At 39.4% G+C, this 17,385-nt stretch overlaps 1 protein-coding gene across 2 annotated transcripts in view; it reads right to left on the reverse strand.

Annotated features, from left to right (window-relative positions):
* The window catches only part of luzp2 (leucine zipper protein 2), a 405,480-nt gene that overhangs the window by 162,703 nt on the left and 225,392 nt on the right, over positions 1-17,385 (reverse strand). For both annotated transcript variants that reach the window (XM_073049725.1, XM_073049724.1), the window contains exons 4-5: positions 9,098-9,179; positions 8,869-8,931 (exon numbers count right to left, since the gene is read on the reverse strand). In XM_073049725.1, coding sequence (XP_072905826.1) covers positions 8,869-8,931; positions 9,098-9,179 — 145 coding nt within the window. The remainder of the gene's footprint in view (positions 1-8,868; positions 8,932-9,097; positions 9,180-17,385) is intronic.

Here is a 17,385-nt window from a genome sequence, read left to right on the forward strand (position 1 = left end):
GTACCCAAGGCAAAACATACAAACTCCATACAAACAGCAATGGAGGTCCGGATCAAACCTGGTTCACTGGAGTTGTGAAGCAACACTAGAAGCAATTTACAGTGGACAATGAACCTATCATCCTGTCCATCTTTGGGATGTGGGAAGAATCTGGAGCACCCAGATTTGTGAAGGGCTATTTCAAGGGTGAAGAGTCAATTTTGAATGAGGTTGGAGGCAACATCAAATGTACAGCAACTCTGGCAGGGCTTTCAAGACATTACTTCCTACGAAGCGAAACCCAACAGCATGAATGGCAGTGATGCTTCACTACCGGATGAACTCAATGCCTTCTATGCTCACTTTGAAAGGGAAAATACAACTACAGCTGTGAAGATCCTTGCTGCACCTTATGACCTTGTGATCAATGTCTCAGAGGCCAATGTTAGGCTGTCTTTAAAGAGAGTGAACCCTTTGCAAAGCGGAAAGGCCCATTGGAGTACCCGTTCAAGCTCTGAAAACCTGTGCCAACCAACCGGCAAGAGTATTCAAAGACATTTTCAATCTCTCACTGCTACAGATGGAAGTTCACACTTGCTTCAAAAGGGCAACAATTATAACAGTGCCTAAGAAAAATAATGAGTGCTGCAGCACTCACATTGACGGTGATGAAATGCTTTGAGAGGTTGGTCATGACTAGACTGAACTCCTGCCTCAACAAGGACCTGGACCCATTGCAATTTGCCTATCACCACAATAGGTCAATGGCAGATGCAATCTCAATAGCTCTTCACATGGCTTTGGACCACCTGGATAACACAAACACCTATGTCATGATGCTGTTCATCAAAGCTCAGCGTTTAATACCATAATTCCCACAATCCTGATTGAGAAGTTGCAGAACCTGGGCTTCTGTACCTCCCTCTGCAATTGGATCCTTGACTTCCTAATCGGAAGACCACAATCTGTGCGGATTGGTGATAACATATTCTCCTTGTTGATGATCAACCTCAGGCGTGTGTGCTTAGCCCACTGCTCTACTCTCTATATGCACATGACTGTGTGGCTAGGCATAGCTCAAATACCAGCTATAAATTTGCTGACAATACAACCATTGTTGTTAGGATCTCAGGTGGTGTTGAGAGGACATACAGGAGTGAGATATGTCAACCAGTGGAATGGTGCTGCAGCAATAACCTGGTGCTCAACATCAGCAAGACAAAAGAGCTGATTGTGGACTTCAGGAAGGGTAAGATGAAGGAACTCTTTCCAATCCTCATAGAGGAATCAGAAGCAGAGAGAGTGAGCAGTTTCAAGTTCCTGGGTGTCTTACCTGGCCCCAACATATCAACGTAGTTATAAAGAAGGCAAGACAGCGGCTATACTTCATTAGGAGTTTGAAGAGATTTGGCATGTCAACAAATACACTCAAAAACTTCTATAGTTGCACCGTGGAGAGCATTCTGACAGGCTGCATCACTGTCTGGTATGGAGAGGCTACTGCAGAGGACCAAAAGAAGCTGCAGAAGCTGTAAATCTAGTCAGCTCCATCTTGGATACTATCCTACAAAGTACCCAGGACATCTTCAGGGAGCAGAGTCTCAGAAAGACCGCATCTATTATTAAGGACCCCCAGTACCCAGGGAATGCCCTTTTCTCACTGTTGCCATCAGGTAGGAGGTACAGAAGCCTGAAGGCACACACTCAGTGATTCAGGAACAGCTTCTTCCACTCTGCCATCCGATTCTTAAATGGACATTGAACCCTTGGACACTACCTCAATTTTTTAATATACAGTATTTCTGTTGTTTGCATGTTTGATTTACTTGTTTATTTATTATTATTTTTATTTTATTTTTTTCTCTCTGCTAGATTATGTATTGCATTGAACTGCTGCTGCTAAGTTAATAAATTTCACGTCGCATGCCAGTGATAATAACCCTGATTCTGATTGGCTTTACTTCTAGCAGTGATGAGACAGCCTACAGAGGAGAGGTTAACACCCTGCCACAGTAGTGTCAAGATAACAACCTCTCCCTCAATGTCCAAAAAAACAAAAGAGCTGATTATGGATTACAGGACGAACAGAGACCGGCTCACACCGGTCAACATCAATAGGACTTCAGCTGAGAAGGTGAGTAGTTTCAAGTGCCTCGGTATACACATCACTGAAGATCTCTCCTGGACTGTAAACACCGGCTGTGTGACAAAATAGCATAAGACTGTCTGTTCCAACTCAGGTGACTGAAGAATTTCGGCATGAGCCCCACAGATGAGGATCTACAGGGGCACCATTGAGAGTATATTGACCGACTGTATCACCACCTGGTATGGGAACTGCACAAACCTTAATGACTGGGCACTGCAGAGAGTGCTACAGACAGCCCAGTGCATCTGCGGATGTGAACTTCCCTCCACTGAGGACATTTACAGCAGCAGTTGCATAAAGGCGGCCTGGAAGATCATTGGGAATATCAGTCACCCCAACCATAAACTGTTTTAGATGCTTCCATCTGACAAATGGTAACACTGCATTAAAGCCAGTAACAGACGGCTACGGGACAGCTTCTTTCTATAAGCCATTAGACTTTAAAATTCACATGTCTGTACATTGCGACAGAGTCATAATGCAAAGATCTTTACTCCCTCACGTTGTGGGATGGATGTAAAATTTAAATAAGTTCAAATTCAGATTCAGATGTCAATGTATAAGTAGATTTATTATCGCACTGCACGCATATCACCATGATGCCTTGTGATTCCTTTTATTTGCAGGTAATCACAGGAAAATAATGATATGGAACAGAATTTCCAGTATGAAAAATGGTGTATAAATAAAGACTGACAAATAACTAATATGCAAATGAAGACAAATTGTACAAATAAAAAAAGTAAATTATGCTGAGAATATGAATTGTAGAGTCCTTGAAGTTTGTAGATTGTGAAATTAGAGTAGTTATCCATGCTGGTTCAGGGACCTAATGGTTGTAGGGTAATAATTGTTTCTGAATCTGCTGGCCTGGGACCAAAGGTTCCTATACTTCCTTCCCGATGGTAGTAGGGTAGTAATGAGAAGACAGCATAATCTAGATGGCGAGGGTCCTTTGATATGGTTGTCTTGTGGCACTGTCCCTTGTAAATATGCTGAATGATGGGAAAACTTTGCCTGTGATAGATCAGGTTGCATTCCCACCTTTCACTAGATTTTTCTGTTCATGGGGCATTGGTATTTCCAGACCAGACCATATATGGCTCCCACTTAACCTTAAATCGACAAGGTGGCACCTCTTACAGCTCAGCATTCCCTCAACATTAGCCTCAATCAAGATTAATTTGTACCTTGATTTTTGGTGCTGGTCTTCAACCCTCAAACAATAACTCAACTGACACATAGCTGACACTATAATGAGGTCCCCAGCACTCCAAAAGAGGTACAAGTTATTCTCTCCATTTAAGCTGAGATGATTTCGACTTTATCTCTCACCAACATCTCCCCTCACCAAAGTGAGTAAGCTTTGTTGTCTCAATCTTATTGCCTAGAAATAGACACCAAGCATTTTAAAAAGAGTTAATCAGGTAAGAACAAAGGTCTTGTTTTCTCTTTGTAAGTATGTTGCAAATCACTCTGCAGTTAGTGAAATGACTTTTGAAGTCACTCTGCTACTATGGCGAAGAGTTGAGATTTTGAGATTCATATGTACTAATCCACAAAGGTGAAGGATGTGTTGATAAAACTATAAAAGAAGGCAGGTTTTATAAATGTGGGGATTTAGATGCACCATTAATGTATTTAGCAGCTGTTCTATCATGTTATTACTTCTCGTGCTTCACTGGTTAGCCCACCTTGGGAATTATAATGTGTGAGTTGCATCTGATACAGAAACTAGCAAAGGTTACTGAACAGATGTTAATTCTTTGAGAAACCACGGCAAATTAATGAAAAGCCGAGGTAGCTCCTTTAAGTTTGCTTCCTGGGGGGCATTAATGTAAAACACACAAGTTCGGAAAAGTTTTGTTTTCGTGCCCCTCAGTCCACAGATTCCTTATCTCAAGGGTATATCTTCAATGAACGAACTTTTCTCTTCTTCATTTGTGGATTCCCTGGGAGACATCTTCAGTACTAATAATTTGTAACCTTACCAAGTTGGATTTCAAGCATACAAACTCACACACTGGCCGTATGAAATGGGGATTTGGATGAATAGACTCTATGGTCTTCCATTCATTCTTTTTAATAGAAAGTCTTCATACCCCAATTCCGTAATATACAGTCTCAACAAGTGGACTCCATAATAGAAGCACACTTTATGAAATTTACCCTTACATCCTTATGAAATTAATAGTGTTTTCAAAAAATAGTTATTCACGTGTCATCATTAACACAGAAAAGGAAAAGGAATAAAATATCAGAAAACATGCATTGAAATTTGCTGAAGCAACACACTTCTGGAGGTATTTTATGGAGTTTTTGTTTGCAGAGATGCAGGAGGCTTCCTTGAAGAGGAAGGTCAATGACTCAGCTAAATATGTATTTTATGGGAACATTGGCAATCCATCTTTCCAGCCATTTATGAATCTTCCACCAGTCTTCTTCTGGCATTGTTCCCTGATGAATGGCCTCACCAGGATCTAATTTTACATTTAAGAATGTAATAAAATCTGTGAGAGGCCAATGATCTTGAAGATCATATGTGAGTTGTACTATGAGGCAACATTAATTGGCAGAAGTTATCGGCAGTAACCGAATGAGGATCTTTGGCCCAATATGTTGACCATTTATTCCTCTCTGTAGATGCTGCCTGATCTGTTGAGTTCCTCCAGTATTTTGTGTGTGTTGCTCTTGAAACAACTCAGTGTCATTTGGTTTTCCATTGCAATAGGACAAAGGTTCCCAACCTGGGGTCCATGGACCCCTTGCTTAATTGCATTGGTCAATGGCATAAAAAAGGTTGGGAACCCCTGTGTTAGAAGGATACTTGTTTTGGAGTCAGTGCAGGGTAGACTCACTTGAATGACTCCTGGAACAAAAGCATACCCTCTGAGTAGAGGTTGAATATGACTGGCCTATGTGAAGCATGTGTTAATAGTAGCATTGTGGTGATGAGAAGGGAGATCAACTATAACATATTGGGTGGCAGAGGAGCATTAGGAGACAAATAGCTTATTCCTGCTTCTGTTTCTTACATAGAAACATAGAAATCTACAGTACATTACAGGCACTTTGGGCCACAATGTTGTGCCAACCATGTAACCTACTCTAGAAACTGCCTAGAATTTCCCTACTGCATAGGCCTTTTTTTTTATTATTGTTATAAAAGTTCCATGTACCTTGTTTCCTCTGTGATGTATAGAAGAACACCAAAAGATGTCATTCGCATTAGTTTAGTAAGTACTAGTATGCAATAGAAAATTAGAGTGGGATTTATTGTGTATGGTTTTAGTTTTACATATGAAGGTAGATTAACAGTCTTTGAATCACCCTGCATTAGTGTGCAGTGACTAGTACCATAACAAGGTTCTCAATCAGTAAACTGATAATGAGTGCAATCTAAATTATCATAAACATGATTTAGATTTCATCACAACGTGTCAACATTAGCTAGGCTTTGATTTATTAGTATGCAATAAACTAACATTAGAGATTCAAGGTTACCAAGCTTCAAAATTCCATTGAGTGCTAGGTGGAAATATAATGCATTTATGATGTGCACAGAGAAATTCAACTATTTGAGATTTCTGTTCACCACCCTTGAAGAGAAAGTGACCTGAGGCTCTTGGCTTTTCCAGAAAATTCCAAGAATATGTATTAAATGCTTTAGCATAACAGATGAAATATGATATTAATCCCATTTTGAACCCAGAAAAGTAGAGTGTTTTTATCACAATGAATGTCAAGTTCCTGAGGAGAGCTGTAAAACAGAGTGACTGAGGGGTAGTAGTATATGGTTTTCTGAAAGAGGCAAGGGAAATTTATTCAGTTCAAAGGAAATTTATTATCAAGGTTCAGTTATATCAACTGAGATTTATTGTCTTACGGGCATTCACAGTAAAACAAAAAAAAGGAAACAAAAAACAAGCAAAAGAATATTAATAATTAAATAAACATTAAATATCAAGAATATGAGATGAAGTGTCCTTGAAATTGAGTCCATAGGCTGTGAGAACAGTTCAGTTTTGGGATGAGTGAAGTTATCCCTTCTGGTTCAAGAGCATGATCAGAGTCAGAATCAGGTTTAATATCACTGGCATATGTCATGATGCTTGTAGGGTAAAAGCTGTTCCTAAATCTGGTGGTGTGGGACCTGAAGCTCCTGTACCTTCTTCCTGATGGCAGCAGGGAGAAGAGAGCATGGACTGAATGGTGGATCTGTGATGATCTGCGACAGAATTCCAAGTAGATGTGCTCAACAGTGAGGAGGGCTTTACCCTTAATGGACTGGGCTGTATCTACTACTTATTTTAGGCTTTTCCATTCAAGTGCTTTGGTGGCTTCCATACCAGCCTATGATGCAAATAGTCAATATACTCTCCACCGCACATCTACAGAATTTTGTCAAAGTTTTGTGGGTAGCTTACAGTGAGGAAGGTATATGCATACTTGCTTTCATCAGAGAAGGCACTGAGTAATGGGCCATTTCATACAGCTGTACTGTGCTAGGAACATTGTGCGCCGTTCTAATTACCATACTATAGGAAGAATGTGATTAAGCTGGAGATGGTGCAGTAAATATTCACAATGAGGATACAAGGACTGAATAGTTTGAGTTATCAGGAGAGATCGGCTAAGCTGGCACTGTTGCTCCTGGAGTGAAGGAGGCTGAAAGGGGCCACATGGAAAATTATAAAATCACGACAGGGCTTAAATAAAATGGATGGTCACAGTGTATTTCTTACCAGGGTAGGGGATTCTAAAATTGGATGCACTGATTCCTGGTGAGAGGGGAAGTTTTAAAGGGAACCTGAAAGAAAATGTGTCTACACAAAAGATTGTAGGCATATGGATTGAGCTGCCAGAAGAAGTGGTGCAAGGAGATATAATTGCAACATTTGGAATATTTGGGCAGATTTACTGATAGGAAAAATCTAGAGTGTTGTCGGCCAACCACAGGCAAATTAAACTTGCCTCAGTGGACACGTCAGTTGACATGGATGAAGGCACCTGTTCCATTCTGTACAAGTCTACGAGTCTATCAGAGGTAAATTGTTCCAGGATGGATATCTGCACCTTGGCGGAGTTGAAATCTACTCGAATGCATTTCCGTGCCCCAAAAATAACTATACTTTGAGCCCAGTTCCACAGACCACTGGGAAATTTCCTCAGATATTAGAAAAGTGTCTTGTGAACGTAAAGTTTTATAATTTCCCACCATGGGTTGTGGACTGGCTATATCACTGGAATATTCTGCCTTGTCTACTTTTGTCTCTGGAGTCCATCTCTGACAAATCACTGCCCATTTCTTATTTCCCTTTAGCGATATATTAAGTGATGGTGTGTGGAGTTGTAGTTTATTTTCCTTGCTGTTTGTTATACTAAGCAGACATTCTATGATTCAAAATATAAAAGATTTAATTCCTTATCAGAGTACATTTTGCATTCAATATTTCTAAAGGTTTAGAAGCAACCAATTAAGCCTTCTGGATTTGCATCTTTAAATTGTCTTTCAAATCTCAAGATCCTTCCTGATCAATTGAGTTGACTTTGTAAACCATCAGATTCAGCCACATAATATCTTACCTTAAACTTCGTGCATACACACAAAATCTGAACTCCAAATAATGTGACCAATTACAGCTAGTAACTTATCTGCGTGGATTAGTTTCAAAAACATTGCATAGCGAAGCCATCATCTACACTCATATTCGGTCAGTTTTCAATTAGATTTTAGAAACACCACCTCCATTTCTTTGAATCCCTTCTCTTAGTGTGTTAATGGAATAATGAAACTCTAGAAGTATTTCCTCCAATACAGAAGAGCAATGCAAGTACGTCCTCCCTTATTTTCCTTTCATCCAACTCTATCTTAACACATTCTATTAGAGATTAGTATGAACAGTATTGTAAAATATTTATCTGAACTTTGGAACATTTTTAGAATATTATGTACTTGCCTGGAATGCAGTAAAGGATACCCGTGATCAATCCTTGAAAATTGTAATGCTATTTTTATATGTGAAGGTATCTCAGATTCCCCTGATTCAGGTCTGATTCATGGTCGAAGTGCGCTAATTTTCACATTCTGTGGGGCCAGTAAACTGGGAGGAGCAGATAAATGCTCTTTTCAATTCTTATCTAACGGGGGGGGGGGGTAGAGGGGGTGAAAACTAAGCAGCCAATCCGCACCCACAACTGCAAACATAAAGTTATAATAATCTTTTTCCTTAAGCCCCATCAATGTTCTTCAATCATCAATGTGAACATCACCATCAAAACCGCCCGAGTCCAAACTCTAAGCCAGTGGTTCACCAGGACAAGCAGAATGGGCTGAGTGGACTCTTTCAGTGCTATAAAAATTCTATGATTCAGACCAAATGTGACATCAAAACACCTGAGCAAAATGTGACTCATTCAGATCTCTGCAGTGACATTTTACTTCTGTGACAATATTCCCCCCCCAATAAATAATTAAATTCAACATTTTACCAAAAGTTAAACCACAAGGTTTTTTAAAAAAAAGAAATACACTTATTCAGCTTAAAATTTCATACAAAACTGGAAATAGTTAACCTTGTAATGCCATATTAAGAGGAATGAATGTTGAATCAATCATGGTCAACCACCTATGTAAGACTCAGCATTTAGACTCAGGCTCTTCGGCCAAATTATTTTCCTTCTCCTCCGGCTTTTGCTCATACCCCTAGGAAGTCACGCACAGCTATACAAGTTCTTACCTCTTGCTGTAAATCTTTTATCAGCTTGCTCTTCCTTTCCACCTCAGCCTTTAAGAAGTTGATCTGTAACAGCAGCAGACCTGCAATATTAAATTACAGAGCTCCAACTACTACAGCAGAGCGCAAAATAAACACACTTGCTTTATTACTGTGAAGAGCACTATTTCTTACATTTTTTTCGAGCCATATTCAGAAAATAAACAGCCGCATTTTGCTTGTGACAGCTTACCCCAGCCTGCTGTTTCTCTGCTTTCAATGCAGCTTCATTGATCTGTTTCTGGAGGGCTTCCTGCAGAGATTTCATTTCGTCTCTGATTGAAAAGAAAGAATTGATGCCTGAAAATACTGACTGGATTCTGAAAAGTCTTGGAGATACAATTGCTTTCTGCGTATTGAAACACCACACTTTTCTGCTTTAATGACTTAAAGCTACAGTTTGAAAGAAGTTGTTAAAAGTTTGACTATCCTATAAACCCTACCTCACACACTATTGGACTTTAGATGGCAGTTTTTGCAGTTTGAACTGTTTTATAAACTGGCAGTGCAAGGATATCATCATCATCATGCTTAATTTCTAAGGTGAGGACATGTTCGGCAAAGCTTTGTGGGCCAAAGGGCCTGTATTGCACTGTAGGTTTTTTACGTTTCTATATTTCATGTTGTATGACATGGTCTTCCATCTGTTTTTAATTACTTATTCTTTTCTCTAGCTGTGACCATTATTGTTCTCGGCAATGTTTTCTACAGAAATGGTTTACCATTGCCTTCTTCTGGGCAGTGTCTTTACAAGATGGGCGACACCAGCCATTATCAATATTCTTCAGAGATTGCTTGCCTGATGTCAGTGGTCACATAACTAGGACTTGTGATATGCATCAGCTGCCCATATGACCATCCATCGCCTGCTCCTATTGTGACAGGGACGTGGCAGGAAAACAAACCCAAGTGCAGGACTCCGACGCGGAGGCAGAATCTCCTTAACGAGTGTAGAATCAGGACCAGACTGAGTCAGGACCTGGGAGACTTGGTTTACAAAGAGATACAGGGTTGAAGTCTTGGAGCAAGGTTCCCCTCTCTCTCTGAGAGTTGACCAACAATCTGGCAAGGGCTGACCGGAGCTGTCTGAGTCTTATCCTCTGGTGGCTAATGGAAACCAGGTGCTGGTGATTGAGAGGAATTGGGAAAGATTGGGAATCAAGTGTGGGAATTAAGGACCAGTTAGGGAGGACAGGGAAAAGGTGGTGAATGCCAGCCAGGACTATGACACCTATGACCTCATGTGGGGAGGCTAAGCAAGTGCTACACCTTTCCCAAGGCTAGCAGAGGGAAGGAGGAACTTCTACCTTCTTTGGTGGAGATATACCTCCACCCTGCTGCCCTGCAAGGATATAGAGACAAAGAAAACATCAGGTTGATGTAGATATTCTCCTACTTAAGTTGTGATATAACTGATAAAAGATCAAGGAGGTTTTTAAAGCTGAGATAATGAATGCACTTAAGACATAGGGATGAATACACTTAAGAAGATTAAACACATAGGTAGAGAGAGCCAAGAGAGACACTTATAAACAAGGCTAATGGACGCTGTGGAAAACAAATAGATCTAAAGATGCTTGAATTTGAAGTACAAACAGAAATGCTGGAATAATTCAGCATTTTGGATTACTGGGAAGAGTCACTGGCAAGAATTGGGGTGGCACAGTACTGTAGAGGTTAGCATAACACTATAACAGCGCCATCACCCCAGGTTCAATTCCCGCCACTGCCTGTGTGCGTTTCCTCTGAGTGCTCTGGTTTCTTCCCACAGTCCAAAAACGTACAGGTTAGTAGGTTAATTGATTACATGGATATAATTGGGCAGCACTAACTTGATGGACCTGATAGACCTGTTACTGTGCTGTATTTCTAAAAAAAAAATGGTGCATTAGATATTGCTTGGCTGGCTGAGTTCTTCCAGCATTTCAGCTTTGGGTTTTCTTCAAAGGATGGTCAATTTAGTTACAATCAAAATGAAGACAGTTCACAAAAGTTCTCAAACTACACAGAAAGTAGCATGATGATGTGTGAATAGCTACACCCGAGACAATTGAGAAAATTGATTAATTTTGCATTGCTTGATGAAAGAGTTGGCCTGAAAGCATTGATTTGTGCTATAAACCTCTATAATCCTGAGAAGAAAGCAGAAAGTGCATAAGAAATGAATGTAGTGTGTTTGATATAAGAACTATTAAGGGAGTTCTTTCTGGCTTCCCACCCAGGGACAGGGAACTATCAAGATTTCTGAATTTTGGATAATTGGGCATATTTCTTTACAGATACGCACTTTGATCTCTGATTCTTCCAGTTGTTTATATTGGCCAGCAAGTGTACTTGAACATAAATTTGGGTAAATGTTCCTACCATTCTTCCTTAGTTATTGAATGATCTCTCATGTGCTTAGTGAAGATCCTTAATGTCTACTTAAGTCATTTCCATATTTACATACATCAGACTTGAGTCATACAAAATCTATCCTTTTTTATTCAAGGACATTTGAAAATTTGCAAAACTTTTTTTCTAACTTTAGAACAATTAGCCACATAGTACTATCCTTAAAGGGGTAACAAACCCAATCTAACAATCATTGTCCAGAAGAAATATTAAAAATTCTGCATGTTGGATCATTTTATCTTAGTTTTTAGATCCACAAAACTAGAGTGCAAATTATAAGCAGCATACACACAACAAATCTTGAGAACACACACAGAATACTAGAGGAACTTAGCAGGTCAGACAGCATCTATGGAGGGAAATAAAAAGTCAAAATTTTGGCTGAGACACTTTATTGGAATTCATAAGTCCTGATGAAGTACCTCAACCCAAAGCGTCAACTGTTTATTTCCTTCTGTTGATGCTGCCTGACCCACTGAGTTCCTCTAGTATTCTGAGTGTGTTCTCAAGATTTCCAACATCTGTAGAATCGCTTATGACAAGTTATGGCCTCTCTACAGGCTTGGCATCAAAAGTCAGGGATTTGTTTTATTGCAAATGCCAATCAAAGTGAGTGTAAATACTCCAAGGAGTCCAGCCAATGTTCTGTGAAATCTTTTCTGAAATAAACATACGGTTCAAAGTCATTTCTAAGTACACTGACATCAATTAGTAATCTATATTGTATCATTGTCATGAGATGCCCTCAGTCTGTGAACATATGCAGGAATGTGTTGAATTTGTATAAGACAAGCATTTTATCCTACACACAGGGTCTGAACCTACCATTGAGTTCTTATGGAACAAGTTTCTTTTTGTTACTGAAGGTGACTTAATGGAAATGTTAGTTGTTCTGCAAACACAGAAGGCTTGCTGAGTCATTTCTGCTTCCCTGCATCCTATTTGGAATTCAGCCATCCTTCGGATAATCTAACGTTATTTTGCCTTAGAGAAAATGAAGAAGGATGAATCGACAGATACCAACACAGTTCAATATACTGTATCAGAAGAGGACTTTTAAGCCTTTACTCCTGAATATTCAGGGAAAACAAATGTCCTTAGAACTGTCAGAAAAACTGTAATTCTGGAAAGCTTACTTCACAAGGGTCTGTCAACAGACCTATCAAGCTGAAGTTCAAGTTCATTGTCATCTGACCGTACATATACTATATATAACTAAATGAGACAACATTCCTCTGGACCATGGTGCCCCCACAAAACATCTATAACATACAGCACACAAAACAAAATATTACCACAAACAAGTTAATAAATTATAATTCAAAATGCATGTAATACACAGCGCAGGTAAACAATAAACAGTTTGCTGTCCTAGTGACAGGACCTTGGTGGTGGCAGGGTATTCATTAATCTTATAGCCTAAGGGCAGAATCTGCTACCAAGTCTGACATTCTTAGTCCTGACACTCCTGTACCTCCTTCCTGTCAGTAGTGGGTGAAAGAGGTTACAGGATGGGGGGTGGGGAGTGGTTACGGGATGGGGGGGGGGGGGTGGTACGGATCCTCAGCAATGCTTTGAGCTCTTTGTGGACAACACTTCCAGCAAGTTACACAAAAAGTGGGAGGGAGACTTCAGTATCCTTGGCTCTTTTTTCTATGCTGCCTGCAGTTAATTATCTTCCTGAAAGAAATAAGGACAAAATGCTGAAGTAAAGGGCAATTCAAGTCTGAACATGCCTATTCCAGGTAACTTCTAGGCTGCCACATTGGAAATCAGTAACATCTCCTAAACTGCACAGCACACAAATATAAAACTGATGACTAACTTGCTTGTCTGAGCAGTTTTACCACTTGCTGTACATACTAGGCCAATGAGAAAAGTTTAATTGGCATGTTAGTAATTAAGAGACCTTTAGGGAAGAGTGGTCATAATATTACAGAAATGTTATGTCAAGATTGACAGTTTTTAAGTTCAACCAGAAATAATAGCATTAAATCTAAATGATGCAAATATAAATGCGTGGGACATATCCCCACTTCAGTAAATTTGGAAACTACAGAACAATGCAAAAGTCTTGGAGATATATACTGAGTAAGGTGCCTAAAGCTTTTGCACAGTACTGTATTTGTCAATGTGAAGTGGTGAGCAAGTTTGTAAATCAGGTGGGATCAAAGGATGGTGGAAATGGTGAGAGTGGAGTGCCTCAGGGTGGGTGTGGGACAGGTGGCAGAGAAGGGGTGCTAGGGACAGACTCACCCTGCCCTGAGACACCAGGCAAGGTCACTTGATCTCAAATAACTAGTTGATTGATCATTACAAAATGTTTCTCTGGTGCTTCCCACTCCCTCCCCTCTCCCTTCCCCTTTTGCCAACCACAATTCCCCACTTACTGCCTCCTCCTCACTCTCAATCCACATTAGAGTCCCATATCAGGATCAGTTTTATCATCACTCACTTATGTCATGAAATTTGCTTTCTTTTTTGTGGCAGCAGTACAGTGGAATACATTAAAATTTCTACTGTGCTGTGCAAACATTTTAGGCACCCTAGCTATATATAAGTGCCTAAGACATTTGCACAATACTGCACATTGAAAAGTATAATATTAAATAGATAACAGCTTACATTTGAAAATACTTAGTTTAGATGAACTATATATATGTATTATCTGTTTAACTTGCGTCTTTTGTGAATCTGCTTATATGATACTATGTGCTTGTGATGCCGCTACAAATAAGATTTTCATTGCACCTGTTCCTACATGTACTTGTACAATGACAATAAACTCAACTTTGACTTTACAAAACAAATAACACAAAAAACAGGAAAGTTTGTGGACAAGGTAAGTTTAAGATAATATTATATCAAAGGATAAAGCTTATACACTTCCATAAAAGACACTAATGATTGGGACAACGTAAGAGACCTTCAGGGAAGAGTGATCATAATATGTTAAAATTTTATGTCAACATTGGCGGTGCTTAAATTCAACATGAAACAATAGAATTAAATCTAAACAAAGCAAGTAGGAAGAATTCAACAAAGAGCGGCATTAAAAATGATAGAAAAGGGAAATATACAACAAGAGGAACCTGGAAATGAAACACAAGAACAGATTGCAAAAACGTGAATAAATATGTACAGAAGAATCTATTAGCAGAAGTTAATGGGGATCTGCTACAAACTGAGATAGAGGATGAAATCATATTAGGAACTAAGCAAATGCAGAGAATTAAATAAATATATTTTGTCTGCATTTTTGGAAGTAAAACCCATTGGAAATAGTGGAGTTCATCTCTGAAACTGTGAGTAAAATAAATTAACTTCAGTTTATAAATAAAGATATTGGGGAGAAAAGCTGCATCTCAAGATTTTAAAAGAAATGATAATAGACAAAGCGAATACATTAGTTCTTATCTTCTAAACTTCCAGGAGTACTAGAAATATCTCCAAAGACTGAATGCAGCTTCAGAAAAAAACAGCTTTAAATGTGGGGGAAATGCTGGTATCTATTTGAAGGGTCTAGTAACAAGTTCCTTGGAATATAACAATAGCCCTGAGCTGACAGGCATATATGAAAGAGCCAGCATATTTGACAAACCAATTAGAATGTTTTGAGTTTGTAGCCAGTCCCACTGACAAGGCCAAAGTAATTAATGTGGTGTATTTGCACTTTCAGAAGGCTTTTAACAGGGTGCTACACTTGAGGTTCAAAAAGAGAATTAAAAAACCTTGGGATTGGGGTGAAATATGGATTTGGAATAGCAACCCAAGGAAGAAATGTGCAATTTTCTGGTTTGGAGGTTGTAACTCATGGGTACTACAGAAGCTGCCACTTGGACCTCAGCTTATCACTATCTACAGTGCCTATAAAAAGTATTCCCTACCCCCATTGGAAGTTTTCATGTTTTTTTTCATGTTTCACGGAATCACAGTGGATTTAATTCGGCTCTTTTGACACTGATCAACAAAAAAAGACTTTCGTGTCAAAGTGAAGAGATCGCTACAAAGTGATCTAAGTTAAATACAAACATAAAACACAAAATAATTAATTGCATAATTACTCACTGCCGTCAAGTCAGTACATAGTAAATGCACCATTACCAGGAGTTACGGCCTTGAGTCTTTGTGGATAGGCCTCTATCAGCTTTGCACATCTGGACACTGCAATTTTTCCCCACCTCTTCTTTACAAAACTGCTCAAGCTCTGTCAGATTGCATGGGGATCATGAGTGAACAGCCCTTTTCAAGTCCAGCCTCAAATTCTCAATTGGATTGAGCTCTGGATTCTGACTTGGCCACCCCAGGACATTAACTTTGTTGTTTTTAAGACATTCCTGTGTAGCTTTGGCTTTATGCTTGGGGTCATTGTCTTATTGGAAAACAAATCTTCTCCCAAGTTGCAGTTCTCTTGCAGACTACATCAGGTTTTCCTCCAGGATTTCCCTGTATTTTGCTGCATGTACTTTACCCTCTATCTTCACAAGTATTCTAAGGCCTGCTGCAGTGAAGCATCCCCACAGCATGATGCAGCCACCACCATGCTTCACGGAAAGGGTGGTGTGTTTTTAATGATGTGCAATGTTTGCCTTACACCAAACATAGCATTTAGTCTGATGGCCAAAAAGCTCAATGTTGTATGTGCAGTCTCTCCCATCTTGGCCACTAAAGCTTGTAACTCCTCTAGAGTTGTTTTAGGTCCCTCACTACTCCCCTTTTTGCATAGTCCCTCAGTTTTTGAAGATAGCCTGATCTAGGCAGATTTACAGCAGAGCCATATTCTTTCCATTTCTTGATGACTGACTTAACTGTACTGCAAGATATATTCAGTGACTTGGAAATTTTTGTGTATCCATCTCCTGACTTGTGCTTTTCAATAATCTTCTTACAGAGTTGCTTGGAGTGTTCTTTTGTCTTTGTGGTGTAGTTTTTCCCAGGATACTGAACCACCAGCAGTTGGATCTTCCAGACACAGGTGTATTTTCTCTACAATCGAAACACCTTGACCACACACAGGTCTCCAAAAACAGATCTCCATTTAACTAATTATATGACTTCTAAAACCAATTGGCTGCACCAGTGCTAATTTAGTGTGTCATACTAGAGGGGGTGAATATTTATGCAATCAATTATTTTGTGTTTTACATTTGTAATTAATTTAGACCACTTTGTAGAGATCGATTTTCACTTTGACATGAAAGTCTTTTTCTGGTGATCAGTGTCAGGAAAGCCAAATTAAATCCACTGTGATTCAATGTTGTAAAACAATAAAACATGAAAACTTGCAAGAGGGCTAAATACTTTTTATAGGCACAGTACATCAATGATTTGGTCGAGAGGACCAACTATAATGTTTTGATGATTTTTGAAAATACAACACTAAGTGCTCAGATGGGAATTGAGAAGTATTCAAAGAGGGTACAGAGGGATAAAGATAGGCTCTGTGAATCAAAATCAGGTTTACTATAATGGCATATATCGTGAAATGTACTTAACTGTGCAGCAGCATTTTACAAATCATAATAATAATAAACTATAAATTGCATAAATAAATATATATGTATATGTGTGTGTGTCTGTAAATACTGTAAACAGTGAACCAATAAAATGTGATGGTGGAAGGGAAGTAACTCTTTTTGAAACATTCAGTGTGTGTCTTCATGCTCCTGTATTTCCTTCTTGATGGTAGCAATGAGAAGAGGGCATTTCCTGAGTGTTGGGGGTCCTTATTAATGGATCCCGTCTTTTTGAGGCATTGGCCTTTGAAAGTGTCTTCAGTGCTGGGGAGGCACGTGTCTCTGATGGAACTGGCTGAGTTTACGACTTTCTGTAGCATTTTCCAATTCTGTGCAGTGGCCCCTCCAAAGCACACTGTAATGCAATCGGTTAGAATACTCTCCACAGTACATCTGTAGAAATTTGTGAGTGTTATTAGTGTCATAACAAGTTTCCTCAGATTCCTAGTGAAGTATAGCTGCTGTTATGCCTTCATTGTAGTTGCATCAATATGGTGGACCCAAATCCCTCAACGAGGCCTAGTGTGTGTACTCTCAACTTCCTTTCCCTGAAGTCCACTGATTTGAGTGC

This window comes from Hemitrygon akajei, chromosome 6 (genome assembly GCF_048418815.1).
Source record: "Hemitrygon akajei chromosome 6, sHemAka1.3, whole genome shotgun sequence".
Classification (NCBI taxonomy): Eukaryota; Metazoa; Chordata; class Chondrichthyes; order Myliobatiformes; family Dasyatidae; genus Hemitrygon; species Hemitrygon akajei.